This window comes from Haplochromis burtoni, unplaced genomic scaffold, assembly GCF_018398535.1.
Source record: "Haplochromis burtoni strain Fernald_Lab_line unplaced genomic scaffold, NCSU_Asbu1 Contig_173, whole genome shotgun sequence".
NCBI classification, from domain to species: Eukaryota; Metazoa; Chordata; class Actinopteri; order Cichliformes; family Cichlidae; genus Haplochromis; species Haplochromis burtoni.
In genome coordinates, this window is record NW_024582534.1 from 1,309,030 (window position 1) to 1,323,971 (window position 14,942).

General features: G+C 40.7%; 1 protein-coding gene across 1 annotated transcript in view; it reads right to left on the bottom strand.

Moving 5' to 3' along the window:
• The window catches only part of tmtc1 (transmembrane O-mannosyltransferase targeting cadherins 1), a 42,825-nt gene extending 28,269 nt beyond the window's left edge, over positions 1 to 14,556 (bottom strand). Inside the window, exons 1-7 of the mRNA XM_042225509.1 lie at positions 14,430 to 14,556; positions 11,393 to 11,536; positions 8,325 to 8,433; positions 8,102 to 8,204; positions 5,533 to 5,668; positions 616 to 760; positions 354 to 491 (exon numbers count right to left, since the gene is read on the bottom strand). Of these exons, the coding sequence (XP_042081443.1) occupies positions 354 to 491; positions 616 to 760; positions 5,533 to 5,668; positions 8,102 to 8,204; positions 8,325 to 8,433; positions 11,393 to 11,511 (750 nt within the window). The 5' untranslated portion in view covers positions 11,512 to 11,536; positions 14,430 to 14,556. The remainder of the gene's footprint in view (positions 1 to 353; positions 492 to 615; positions 761 to 5,532; positions 5,669 to 8,101; positions 8,205 to 8,324; positions 8,434 to 11,392; positions 11,537 to 14,429) is intronic.
• Between the last annotated feature and the right edge of the window lie 386 nt (positions 14,557 to 14,942).

Genomic DNA, 14,942 nt, shown 5'->3' on the forward strand with positions numbered 1-14,942 from the left:
TAAATCCATTGGGTATCCTTGTTGGTCTTCAGACAACAATTCTGACGGCTAAAGAACCAAATGGGACAGGCAAAAAAAAAAAAAAGATACCAATGCATCGGAGTGTCAGTGGATACAAGTGTCCCGATGACACTTGTATGAATATTTTTGAGAGTGATTGCAGCTTGTACTAAAAAGTGCTTTGAGTGCTCAGTTGGAGTAGAAAGGCGCCATATAACTACCAGTCCATTTACCATCTCTTCTGTCAAACTGGGTCATAAACACTGACAGCCGTACACGCTGCTGGTGCTAACACAACAGATTCAGAAAGATCATTAGCAGTTGCTCTTATGTAAAGCAGACGCGATACCTACCTCTGTGTAGTTGCCACGCTTGCTGTAGATTGCAGACAGGAGGCGGTAACATTCTATGCAGTTGCCTTTTCTGGATATGACATCGAGCATCATCTTCTCTGCCTCTTTGGTACGACCAGCCATTGCTAAAACCTGAGCCTGAAACATACATAGAGAGTTTTTGTGTGAAACAAGTTATGGTTAGCACGTGGTCTCCTTTCCAACTAACGCACAAGAAACTAAATGCTATTCTTAGTAAGTCTAAGTATGTATGCCTACTCACGAGAGCCAGCCAGATGTCGGTGCTCTCCGGTTGCAGGGCCACAGCTTCTCTGTACACCTGCAAAGCCTCCTCGTAGCGACCTGTGTTGTAGTATAATGCTCCAAGTGGTGTCAGAATGTCCACCTTCCTTGTCACCTGCAGTGCCCTTCATACAAAGGTCAAAGGTCATGGTTTTCAATGGAGGGGATTAGAGACTCAATGGTAGACAGACTGGCATCTGAAAACAACTGTATTAAACCTCATTTACCCATTCACACATAATTCAAGAAAGCACTTTATTCTATGCATTTTAACCTTTTTTATTATGCAAAAACTAATGGTTGGATGGATATCAGGGTTTCTGTGCAGGGGACTCGGACCTGTACATGACCCACTATATATACAAACTTGTTGTAAACCCTGGAGTACTTCATCTGAATGTCACAACTTTAAAGGGTCCCAGAAAGACACCAGCTTTTTGATCCCCATAAGAAGATTATTCTCTTAACCCATCCTAAATATTAGGACCAGTGGGAACCTCCAGTGTTTAATTCCAGTTATAGGTCTATGCCTCGGTTAAGTACTCAAAGTTCCTCAAAGAAATCCTTGCTAGAGCTGGGCGATAGAACGATAACGATATGTATCGCGATATAACTTTTACTCGATAGAGAAATTAAGCTATCGCGATAGACCTCGCCGCTCTTGTCCTCTTAAAAAAAAAAAAAAAAAAAAAAAAAAAAAAGGTCAGCCAATCCAAATTAAGTAGCGCAGAGCCGAACCAATCACAGCCGCAGCGTCACGTCGCGTGACTTGTTACGTACAGCGTGCCAAGCCGCACGTGTGTTTGTTTGGGAAGCAGCCAGCGGGTAATGGAGCCAGCGCGTAATGGAGGAAATGAGTGTGCCGACTAGAAAAATCAACCGAGCGTGACCGAAGAGAAAACAGATGATGGTTCCAATGCCGGAGAGATTGTCGAACGGAAGAGCCATAGAAGTTCCGTAGTGTGAAGGTATTTCGGCTATTTCAAGTCTGACAAAAAACAGAGTAGCGTGCACTGTAAATTGTGCCGAAAGCAAGTCTGGAAATACAATAAACTGGTGCATGCGTCACACTGTGCGCCACGTTATTGTTTCGGTGAAATGAATTTCTACAATACTGTTACTGTTAATTCTACTCTCTGCAGTGTTTAAATGCTTACATATACACACAGTTACTGTCCGTCCACACATACGACTCGGTTCTGCTTCTATGCCCCAGCTTTGTTTACTTTTTCCCACCGAGGCTTCTAGACTTCTGATTGGCCAACATTTCTGCACGGTTAGGAATCTAGCGCCACCTGCTGCTTTGGCATGTTCATAGCAGCGTTTTCCTTCATTTCTGCCTTTATGTGTGGACGGGATTATTTTTTAAAACGAAAACGGAAAATCTCCGTTTTCAAAAATACCCGTGTACGTGTGGACGTAGCCTCAGTCTCTGACTGGAAGCGCTAATTCGTCATTCGGCTTTTGTCAGACTAAAGTAACTGTTAAAACTGTTTGAAAAGCTCAGCTATACAACAAGGAGAGATTGAGAATTTCCTTTTAGTTCTCAGTTTATTTGATATTGACAAAAGTTAGTCAGTTTTGTCTGTTCTTCTGTAAAACAAACTAAGATTTATTTTTAGAATTAATATTTTGTTTCTAAGTGGAATTGACAATTTAGTCTGTTTCGTTTGTTCTATTTTGAAACTTAAACGCTTTAGCGGCTGCCTTTTGTGTAGTTTGCAATATTTGCCTTTATTTATCTGAAAAAGTCTCATGTTCCTTAAGTACATCTACCCTGTTGAACTTATTATGGGAAATAAATATTTAAATAAAAACAAGCTGCTGATTATTTCACATTTTACTTGTGAGCAACGGCACATTTAAATCTTACAAATATAGTTATTTGGCTTATATCGTGATATATATCGTTATCGCCTGAAATGAAAAAAACATATCGTGATATGAAAAAATCTCATATCGCCCAGCTCTAATCCTTGCATGAAGCAAAATTCAATTCAATTTCAATTTTATTCATACAATGACAAAACACAACAACAGCAGGTGCCTCAAAGCAAAGTGATAACAACTGAGCAATCGTGCTTAAAAGTGTTTTAGTAATTTGATTGCCAATATCAATTTAATTTCTGGGTTCAGACTAGGACTGGGCGATATATCGAGTTTTTAAATATATCGATATGAGATGTGAGATGTGACAATATAGTTTATATCGATATAGTCTATGTTACGTTATAATTATACTTGTGGAGCTGCAAGTTTGCCTCTCTTTCGTCCATTTTTATTTTTAGCACCTGGCGACTCTTTTCGGCTTCTCATCCGTAAATACTCTGCATCTTTCACGTGATTCAGTTTATTTTAAAAAGTCTCAACAGGATCTTCAGCTTTATTGTGAAAGGTTAATATGCAAAACAAACAAGCAGACGGCGGAGCCATGCCATTGTTTTACTGTCGTTGTTGATAACGGCAACACATAAAAACAGGCGCTTGTCCGTCCGTAGTGTGGTTATATTACATATAAGAGAAAGAGAACTTTAACAAATTAATAAAGCCACTACAGTGACCATCAAAATGATAAAAAAATATTCCCGTAAACAGTTTATTTTGCGACACCACGAAACAAACGACAGCGTAAAATGAAACGATAGACGTTTTTATATCGTCATCCGATATATATATCGTTATATCGAGCAGCCCTATGCTCAGCGTCTGTTAGTTTACATTTTGACTGCACAATTGTGAGCTTTTTGTTATGGACAAAAACAACATTGTTTTATTTTATTTATGGAGCATTATTATTTAATAAATGCTGATAATTTATTTCTGAGTAATTTTTTCTTGTACATCTGCGCTGTATGTTAATAAAAGTGCCTGTGTGAGATCTGGGACACAGCTTTGGCGAAGAACTCTCTTTTTGTTCTTACTTTATGGCTTTAAAAAAATATAGAGATATATATCACCATCCAGCTAAAGAATATCGAGATATGAATTTTGGGCCATATTGCCCAGTCCTAGTTCAGACCACAAGAACAACCCGCAGAAAGAGGAGTCTCTCTCTGTCTGTGCTTCACTCCATGCTATGTCTCTCTCTGCTGTCTGGTATTCCAGCACGCAGTGTAACTAAACTGATTTCTTTTGACACATATCTTTTCCCAGAACAAGTGTATGAACAGAGAGACGCATAAAAAGGCTCAGCAGGATCGCCCTGAAGTGCACTCACACATAGACTTTAACTATGTTGTCGTTTCTTCCTTTGAAAGAGAACAAAGGCATTAAACCTGTCGCTCCAAGTGTCCCACTTTCGAAGAAATTTCTTCCTGCTTCGTCATTCGAGCTGGATTTTATCATCTGTCCCATCCATTTTCCACAGACACTGACTGATGCCGTGCACAAGAAAAAAACCCTCTAACCTGTTACTCAAACTGCTGTTTGGGAGGGGGAGGCCAGCAGCAGGAAAATGACTGGGAGGGTGATGTAAATCCATAGTTTATGCAATCGTTTTCACACCTTACCTCATCTGATTAGGTAGAGGACCAATAGGGCGTCCAGGCTTCTCTTAGGGACACACACCCATAAGGCTTAAAATCTGGAACTGTTCACCAGTTGCTCTCAGAGCTGAAGAAGCTCCTTGAAATGAAACTTAAAGTAGTCCAGACGCTTTTCTTTCTAAGCTCCTGGATGACTGAGAACCTTCACAGACATATTCTCTACAGAAAGGGGAATTTCACTGTACTGTCCCAGTTAAGGTGAAAGTGGGCTGTATGTGGCCCGCGAAATGAGTTTGATGGCCCAGTCTACACAATGAGCCAAGATGTCATCTAGGAAACATCTAGAACACCCAAAAGTTTGTGCTTGGATTCTATTTGGTGATTTCAGTGTCCCTGGTAACTTTTCTGGTTTGAGTTTCTAGTACTCAGTGTGAGAGTTTTTCTCAGCAAATAAAACTTCTGCTTTGAGTTTACCTTTACACGTACAAGTCCTGCATTTGGGCCTGCCACAGCACAAACCTCAACAGATACTGATCCAAAAACAGCTGCCCTCACAGGTGATATGTTACATAGCAAAGGGGGACTGGATATCGGCATGAAACAACACTCAACAACTTCAGGAAAAGCATTTTGGAAAAAGAAATGTGCTTCGATGACTCTTCATCATTCATTTGTATGGCCTGGAATTTATAGATACAGAGCAATATTGGTGGAGGCAGCTACAGTTGTAGCCACAGCTGCCCTGGGGCAGACTGACAGAAGCCAGGCTGACATATCGCGCCATCGGCCCCTCTGGCCATCACCAGTAGGCAGTAGGTGAAGTGTCTTGCCCAAGGACACAACGACCAGGACAGAGAGAGCAGGGGATTGGTTATAAGTATTCTAGCACCATGTGTAAGTAAACTGATTTCTTTTGACACATTTCTTTTCCCAGAACAAGATTAGAGAAATGTATAAATGTCACGGTCCTGGGTCGGACGTCTAGTCCGGATTGGATTTTTGCTTCTATTATCCTTTTTGCTACAGTGCAATAAAGATCCCTCTTTTAGTTTATCATTCTGTCTCCGGGGCCTGCGTTTGGGTCCCACATCGTGCCTGCCACAGCACACCATGACAATAAAAAGGCTCGACAGGATCGCCCTGACGAGCACTGGCAAAGACTTTTGCTCCTTTTCACGAGAAGAAATGTGTTAAACTCGCCACTCTGAGTGTCTAACCATATGAGAGAGTTTTGTAAGGCTCTGTCGAGTGTATTCCTGTCGTGCACTGAGGATTCTATTATTTTTGGATCCCTGTCAATTCTGAATGTTCTGAACATGTATGTGAAACTCATTTTTAGCCACACGGCAGCACTGATAGGTACTTTTGCTGACAGATACTTTTGTTCTTCTTAGAAAAACTATTTTGCTCACCTTTTGTACCAAGACTCAGCTTCTTTATTCTCATTGGACGATCGGAGCAGACGGCCCAGGTTTACCATGGCTACGTAATGTGCTGGTTTGAGTCGCACAGCTTGCTGGTAGTGAGCAGCTGCCCGCTGTCCTTCTCCTGGGGGAAACGAAAGTGTAAGAATGAATGAAAAGAGGGAGGAAAGGAAAGAAGTGTTATGGGGAGGAGTGAATTAAAGAGCACGCTGGTGTGTCACTTCCTATCAGTGAAGAACATTGGCATTGTATTAATTTGCAACCCCACCCACGGTGTGGGACGGAGAGATTTCGCAGGTCTTTCCTCCCCACTGCTGTCAGACTCCATAATAAAGACTTTAACTGAACAAACACACACATCCACACATGTGCAATAACACTAAGTGCAATAATCTTTTCTGGCATCGTTGTATTTTTACTCAGTTGTATATAGCATTCGTATTCTATTTTTATCTTATTGTATATTTTTATTCTATTTTATTCTACTGTATATAGTATATTATTTTATTCTATTCTGTACAGCTGTGTACTGTATTTATTCTTATTGTATTCTAATTTTTGCCTCATAACTTTTGCACTGTCCACTTCCTGCTGTGACAAAACAAATTTCCCACGTGTGGGACTAATAAAGGTTATCTTATCTTATCTTATCTTATCAGCAGCCGCAAACTACCGTAAACAATTTCAGTTGCTGCAATGACATTTCTGCAAAATGGACTTTGATGTAGGGTGTCTTTTGAATTTAACCCTCTGTAGGTTGATAATTTTTTTATTTCCATCGAACAATCTCCAAAAGTTGATTCTGTTCATGTGGTCGTAGCGTTTTCAGTGGTACAGTACATTTGCATAATGACTGAAACTAGCACCTCCAAGCTCATTGTTCCTTTAGTGGGCTGGTTTCAGTCATTGTGCTGTACTGTTTATAAGATTGGGGAAAACTTCAGTCAGCTGAGACTGAAGAAGCCACTTGGATGAGTGATGAAACATTTCTCCCACTGAAAATGTCCAGATGAACAGAATCAACCTTTGGAGATTTACTTACCTGATTGAGAATGCATTGAGACGTCCATCAAACAATGTTTTTTGAGCAGTCTATAAGCATATACTTTGTGAAAAAGGGCAAAACAGTCAAAATATTGACCAGTACAAGTAGCTCTCTGTCCATGTTTTTCTTTCTCAGTCCCTCTTTTATTTCCATTCTGTTCTCTTTCTGTTAATACATATGCAAAATATGCGGTATAATATATGGTAATGCTCAGCCATTATGTTACCACATTGTCCCTAGCATTTGACAGACTCGGGTCTGTTTTTTAGCACAAACTTTTATTTTGGAGAGATAATCTCATACAATTCTTCCACTGAGTGGACCCAGAGTGTCAAGGGGCTCGGTCCGTGACCCAGCATTTTTGAGTTTTTTTGTATTTTTATTGCTTATTATATATTGATACAATGTTAAGTTCTAATATCATAATTAGTTTGTCTTCAATTGGTTTTTGCCTAGTTTATGTTTCTTCTGTGTCTCCTTATTTACTAGTCTTCCTGTCCTCTGAGTAGTTTGTTTTACTTTAAGTTACAGTGGCTTGGAAAAGTATTCGGCCCCTTGAACTTTTCCACATTTTGTCACATTACAGCCACAAACATGAATCAATTTTATTGGAATTCCAGGTGAAAGACCAACACAAAGTGGTGCACACGTGAGAAGTGGAACGAAAATCAGACATGATTCCAAACATTTTTTACAAATAAATAACTGCAAAGTGGGGTGTGTGTAATTATTCAGCCCCCTGAGTCGTAGAACCACCTTTTGCTGCAGTTACAGCTGCCAGTCTTTTAGGGTCTGTCTCTACCAGCTTTGCACGTCTACAGACTGAAATCCTTGCCCATTCTTCTTTGCAAAACAGCTCCAGCTCAGTCAGATTAGTCATTACCCTTGTATCTAAGTCCTCTGCGTCCCTCTGTTAAGTGTCAGGTCGTCTGCTCGCCTCATGTCTATGGATTTTTCATGTTTTGTCAAGTCTGCGTTTTTCATGCTTCTGTTCAGGTTCATGTCACAGTTTTCTTGTCTTCTTCTAGCTGTTCCCAGTTCAGGTTTATTATTCTTTGCCTCAGTTCGCCTTTGCCTTTGTTTTTGTTATCACCCTAAATAAACGGTTTGCCTTATGTTACACTTCATTTTTTGAGGTATGAACCCGCTTTTGGGTCCACACCTCAAACACCCCCAGGTGCTCCGCCGTGACATAGAGGTGCTTTATATATGTATTTTTCGTTTTTCTTCCACCAGTTTAATATTTGATTACCAAAGGGCCAAATACTTACATTCATTTTTTGAAATTGTTGCTAAATGTGAATTTCTCTGGGGTGTTAATCAGAAGCCCACTCAAATTTTGATACAGTATAGATTATTATATTAAGGCTCAGTTCTCTGGCTGCGGGTTCATTTTTAAAATTCTGAAAGGAAGAAAAATGAAGTCCTTTAAAACAGGCTTATATATGGTCAGTGTTTGAATCTTTTAGTTAAAGTAAGCCTGCGTTTGGAAAACTGGAAGGTTCAACTCACCCGTATCCACCAGAAACACGCCGTAGTTGTTATGCAGGTCGGAGCTGTCGGGACAGTTCTCTATACCTTTTAAATAAACTTCATTGGCTTCAGAAAAGCGTTTCTGTGGGAGAACAAAGAACAATCAGAAAGGATTAAAAAAAGTTACAACAGCCTTTCAGGCACAGTAATAGAATGTGATACATTACAATGTATGTACATTTTTGTTTGTGGTTTGAGTTACCTGTTCAGCATAGAGTGATGCCAAACTGGAGTAAGCATCAGCAAAATGTGGACCAAAGCGAATCGAGTCCTTGAGCAGAGTCTCAGCTTCTTTCTCCTTCCCCTGAGATCTGTAGACATCACTCAGCATTAGCATCATTATCATCATCATCAATTCCATTAACAGCATTTTTATCATTATATCCTCATTATCATAATAACAGCAATACTCTGTTATCGTCATTATATAGTGTTTTTCAACTCTGAGTGCTCAAAGTATTTTGTTTCTACAAGGAGGAGATAGCTCAGTAGGTAGAGTGTTTGCCCCATGAACCCACAGGGGTTCAAATGCACCGAATACTGCTCCCCCGGCGCTGTGTTGGCGGCTTCTTGAGGAGAGCCTTAATTTCAGGATTTATCCATGGCTGGAGGTCATCCTCCAAAGGGCTGCAAAGGTTGTCCCACACAGTAGAACAGAAACAGTCCCTCATAGCCTCTTCAGTCTCTGCCGACTATTTCCTAACTGTGCCTTTCACAACTGGTTCTCTGTGTACTAGAGGTTTATACACAGGCTGGAGATGAACCAGGTTGTGATCTGAGCCCCCTAGGGGAGCAAGAGGTGATGAGCTGTATACCTCCTTGGTGTTGGCATACAATAAGTCCAATGTTTTATTGTCTCTGGTGTGGCAGGTAACATACTGGGTGAAGGTGGGGAGAGTGGAGGACAGGGAGATGTGATTAAAGTCCCCAGAGATCAGGAAAAGGGCCTGAGGGTGCTGTGTTTGGAGTCTGCTGGTTACAGTGTGCAGGACCTCGCAGGCTGCTGCAGCGCTAGCAGAGGGCGGGACATACACAGCTATCACAATGACATGTGTAAACCTTCATGGTTTACACACAGATAGTACGGTCTCATGCTAACCGCTAGCAGCTCAATGTCCTTACAGCATAGCGTCTCTTTGATAGATAAATGCCCAGAGTTACACCATCTATCGTTCACAAACACAGCCAGACCCCCTCCTCTCTTTTTACCACTCTCCGTTGTTCTGTCGGCCCGGATCAGATGAAAACCATCCATGTTTACGTGTGAGTCCGAAGTTAGCGCAGTTAGCCACGACTCTGTGAAGCTGGATTTAAAAACAACCACTGATGTAGACTGCCTGATGTGAAGAAGAAGATCGTTTCAAAGCTTCGGGCCACCATAGAGAATGCTTGGTCTCCTCTAAGTTTCAGCCATGATTTAGGGACTGACAGCAACACCTGCTCATGAACAAGGGGGGGCACAGGGCAAATATACCCTGCCAGACCAATTAAGGATTTAAAACCACTAAGAGGATTTTAAATTAGATTCTAAATTCAGTTCAAAGCCAGTGTAAAGAGGCCAGAACCAGAGTAATGTGCTCAAATTTTCTTTTACCCGTTGTGTCGCAGATCACACCCAGTGGCAGGAGACACAATGAAAACAGCAATGGCCCAAGAATAGATCCCTGCGGTACGCCCCATAGCAGAGGGGCCACAGAGGATGAAGCCGAACCCAACTTAACAGAAAAGCTCCTGTTAGAGAGATATGATTTTATTCACCAAAGTGCCAAGATGGAAAATCCTACACAATGCTGTACTCGAGACCAGTGTTGGTCAAGTTACTTGTTAACTAATTACTGATTACTTCCCCAAAAAAGTAATCCCGTTACTTTACTGATTACTTATTTTCAAAAGTAATTAATTACTTAGTTACTTTTTAAAAACACGATTTACAACCTGAATAGGTGATAAAGTGATAGATCTTTCAGCCCAATTCTACTTTTTCTACATAATCCATCATACAAAATGTAATCAAATGGAAAAGTCTCTTTTTAAAACTTGTTTTATTAGTTTTAATCTTTTAACTTTATGCATCAAGCAAAAATTTAATTATACTGCAACATTCTCTGACTGGAAGAAATTAGTTTAACATTTAAACCTATTTTCTGCACATTCCAGCACATAAAATAAAATATTTTTGTGTTTACACTCACTCTTTCAAATAGATGCAAGTAAAACACAGCAGAAAATAAATAAAGTCAAAGACTCAGCGGTCCTGTTGCTCTATTTTCACCTGTAAAGCAGGAGTGGGGTAGGCGGAGGTTTACCCTGGTGCAGGTGTGCCCGCGGTCAGTGGAAGAATCCGCGAGTTTCTCTGTGAGTTTCCCATTACGTCGTAGCTACTCGGTGCTTGTTGGAAGTTTAGGGGTTTTTTCTGCTGTAAAAAGAAGTTTTCTTCCCACGCACAGCGGACACTAATGTTTTTGTCACTTTTTATGGAATCAAACTCAAAGTAAGGTCAGTACTTCCACGCTTTAAACGCTGCACGCTCATACTCTCTCCGCACTCGATATATGATCCATTGTTGATCTGCACACAGCTGTTGTCACGAACGTCGCACTCGCTTACGTCACTGTCATGAGACATTCTTGCAAAAAACGCAGTAACGCAGCGTTCCTACGAGAAAGTAACGGTAATCTAATTACCGATTTTGCAATAGTAATCCCTTACTTTACTCGTTACTTGAAAAAAGTAATCAGATTACAGTAACGCGTTACTGCCCATCTCTGGTCGAGACATCAGCAGGTCATGATGCACAGTGTTGAATGCAGTAGTCATATCCAATAAAACAAGCACTACATGCTTACGACAGTCCATCGCTAACAGAATCTCATTCAGGTCTTATCTTGGTGCTAACCAACTCTTCATACAGTGGATCCAAAATCTACTCAAAGCGTTTCACTTGTTCCACATTTTGTCATGTTGCAGCCTTATTCTGAAATTAAATTCTTGTAAATTTATTAAGAATAAAAAACTAAAAAATACCACATACAGCCTTTGCCATGAAACTCAAGACTGAGTTCAGTTTTAAAACTAAACTCAACTGAACTCAACTTTTCAGAGCTGAGGGAAAACAGAAGCTTTAAGCAGGAATTGAATGTTGCTGATGGAACAATAAGGCATAGTAAATAAATTCAAAAAAGTTCCCAAAAGCTCAACGTTCAAACCAAAATTAGAAAGTAGTGATGAGTGGTGGTCACGTTTCAACCTTGTTGTTTGTGTATCTCTTACTTAAAGAGGTTTCCCAGGTTAAACAGAGCTCGGTTGTGCTGAGGGTTGGTTTCCAGTGCTTTCCTGTAGTACATCTCTGCCTCCTCTGGGCTGCGAGTCAAAGTGCCAAGATTATTCATGGCGCTGGCATGACGGGGGTATAACCTGAGAGCAGAGGAGGATGCTATTGATCAAGAACATTTTGTATAATCAGCATTGGAGAATGCTGGACAGCACACTCCAATTAACTGATAATAGTCTTATGTGTCAACAACACTTGCCCTACCTGAAACTTTGCGCATATGTGAATCTTATGACACGCTCTGAAGCCATGTTTCATCCCCTCATGAAGCTTTTTATGAGGAGGCAAATTTTTAACACGTCAGTGGTGGCTTCAGAGCAAGTTAAACACGTATATATCTCTGACTGCCATCTACATACTCGTTCAAGTAAAGGACGCAACTTTCATACAAATGAAGTTATTGATATGTCAATGTTACTCACTGGATTATAAGGCACACTGTCAATTTTTGAGAAAATTAAAGGATTTTAAGTGCACCGTATAGTACGGAAAATACAGTAAGTAAAATTGAACTGAATTTAATAAGAATTACATTATTGGGAGCCCCCAGCAGCCTAAGCCTAAAGCAGCATATAGTTAGGACCAGCCCTAACTACATGCTTTGTCAAAAAGAAAAGTTTTAAGTTTGATGGTGAAAATACAGGGAGTGCAGAATTATTAGGCAAATGAGTATTTTGTCCACATCATCCTCTTCATGCATGTTGTCTTACTCCAAGCTGTATAGGCTCGAAAGCCTACTACCAATTAAGCATATTAGGTGATGTGCATCTCTGTAATGAGAAGGGGTGTGGTCTAATGACATCAACACCCTATATCAGGTGTGCATAATTATTAGGCAACGTCCTTTCCTTTGGCAAAATGGGTCAAAAGAAGGACTTGACAGGCTCAGAAAAGTCAAAAATAGTGAGATATCTTGCAGAGGGATGCAGCAGTCTCAAAATTGCAAAGCTTCTGAAGCGTGATCATCGAACAATCAAGCGTTTCATTCAAAATAGTCAACAGGTCGCAAGAAGCGTGTGGAAAAACCAAGGCGCAAAATAACTGCCCATGAACTGAGAAAAGTCAAGCGTGCAGCTGCCAAGATGCCACTTGCCACCAGTTTGGCCATATTTCAGAGCTGCAACATCACTGGAGTGCCCAAAAGCACAAGGTGTGCAATACTCAGAGACATGGCCAAGGTAAGAAAGGCTGAAAGACGACCACCACTGAACAAGACACACAAGCTGAAACGTCAAGACTGGGCCAAGAAATATCTCAAGACTGGTTTTTCTAAGGTTTTATGGACTGATGAAATGAGAGTGAGTCTTGATGGGCCAGATGGATGGGCCCGTGGCTGGATTGGTAAAGGGCAGAGAGCTCCAGTCCGACTCAGACGCCAGCAAGGTGGAGGTGGAGTACTGGTTTGGGCTGGTATCATCAAAGATGAGCTTGTGGGGCCTTTTCGGGTTGAGGATGGAGTCAAGCTCAACTCCCAGTCCTACTGCCAGTTTCTGGAAGACACCTTCTTCAAGCAGTGGTACAGGAAGAAGTCTGCATCCTTCAAGAAAAACATGATTTTCATGCAGGACAATGCTCCATCACACGCGTCCAAGTACTCCACAGCGTGGCTGGCAAGAAAGGGTATAAAAGAAGAAAAACTAATGACATGGCCTCCTTGTTCACCTGATCTGAACCCCATTGAGAACCTGTGGTCCATCATCAAATGTGAGATTTACAAGGAGGGAAAACAGTACACCTCTCTGAACAGTGTCTGGGAGGCTGTGGTTGCTGCTGCACGCAATGTTGATGGTGAACAGATCAAAACACTGACAGAATCCATGGATGGCAGGCTTTTGAGTGTCCTTGCAAAGAAAGGTGGCTATATTGGTCGCTGATTTTGTTTTTTGTTTTTGAATGTCAGAAATGTATATTTGTGAATGTGGAGATGTTATATTGGTTTCACTGGTAAAAATAAATAATTGAAATGGGTATATATTTGTTTTTTGTTAAGTTGCCTAATAATTATGCACAGTAATAGTCACCTGCACACACAGATATCCCCCTAAAATAGCTAAAACTAAAAACAAACTAAAAACTACTTCCAAAAACATTCAGCTTTGATATTAATGAGTTTTTTGGGTTCATTGAGAACATGGCAAGGCAAGGCAAATTTATTTGTATAGCACAATTCAACAACAAGGTGATTCAAAGTGCTTTACAGAGACATTAGAAACAAAAACAAATAAAAAGCATGATTTAAAATTGATTAAAACAAGCAAACAAACAAACTAACTAAACACACACATTTCACACCTGTTCGCGCGATCTGAACCCTTATCGTAAGGGGAGCTACCAGTCCTTCTGTGGACGAGCTACTTTCTATTTTAAATTCCCTGAATTTATGGTTGTTGTTCAATAATAAAATTATTCCTCAAAAATACAACTTGCCTAATAATTCTGCACTCTCTGTAGAGACGGTGTCTGGCTCCCAAATCATGGACTGGGAGCTGGATCCATAGGAGAGGGACCTGACAGCTGAAGGCTCTGCCTCCCATTCTACTTTTAAATACCCTATAACCCACAAGTAAACAACCCAGCTAAGAGCAACGCGGTCTGTTGGGGTGTCACAGTACGATGAGGTCTTTAAGATAAGATGGTGCCCGATTATTCAGAATCAGAATACTTTATTGACAAAGTATTTGCTTCATATCTTTACATGTATACATTTATGAAATGTATACATGTAAAGTCATAAATTTATACATAAAATGTTGAGGCTAAATCAGATGTGTTTTGACCATGGACGACACAAAATATGGGGGAAGCTTCTTGGTTTAGAAAGTGAAGCCAGCAGAGTGGAAAGCTGTCCACATTAGTATCACTTTATCCAGCATGGGTTGTGTGTTTTTTACTGTACTTATGTATTCCTCTAATGTCCATTGCTCGCTTCCATAGAAGCAAAAGTATGTTTTGTGCAAAAATAAAATAAAAAAAAACCTGAGGGCAGTGGTGTAGTGGTGAATTGCCTCCTGGTGCCGACCGGTGTCTTTCAGGAAGTTGGCATAGTTGTAGTGGACTTTGGCATTGTGAGGCAGCGTCTGGATACCAGAACTACAATAAGGAAAAAGAGCATGTGGAAAAAAAACACTTTTTGAGGAAAGTTCTATGCAAACTGAGCAAATGTGCAAATTTGGTTTGATGAGTGTGACAGTACTAGTCTGTGGTAACTGAGCAGTGGCTAAATTCTAGGAGCTCACTGGTCCTATAATTTAATAAACGTCATAAATAAATAACTCAGAGATACTGATATCTTTGGCATATGCATTGTGACTGGATACAACATTAGAGCCACCTGCCTAGTCCTGTGTATGTAACCTTCATTCCTGGTGCAGGACACCAGGCTGATGTGTCCTTGATCCAACACAGTTGATTCAAACGGAAAAATGACCTCAACATGGCTGTATCCCAATTCAGGGTCTGCAGCCTTAAAGGCCGCATTTTAAGGCCGAT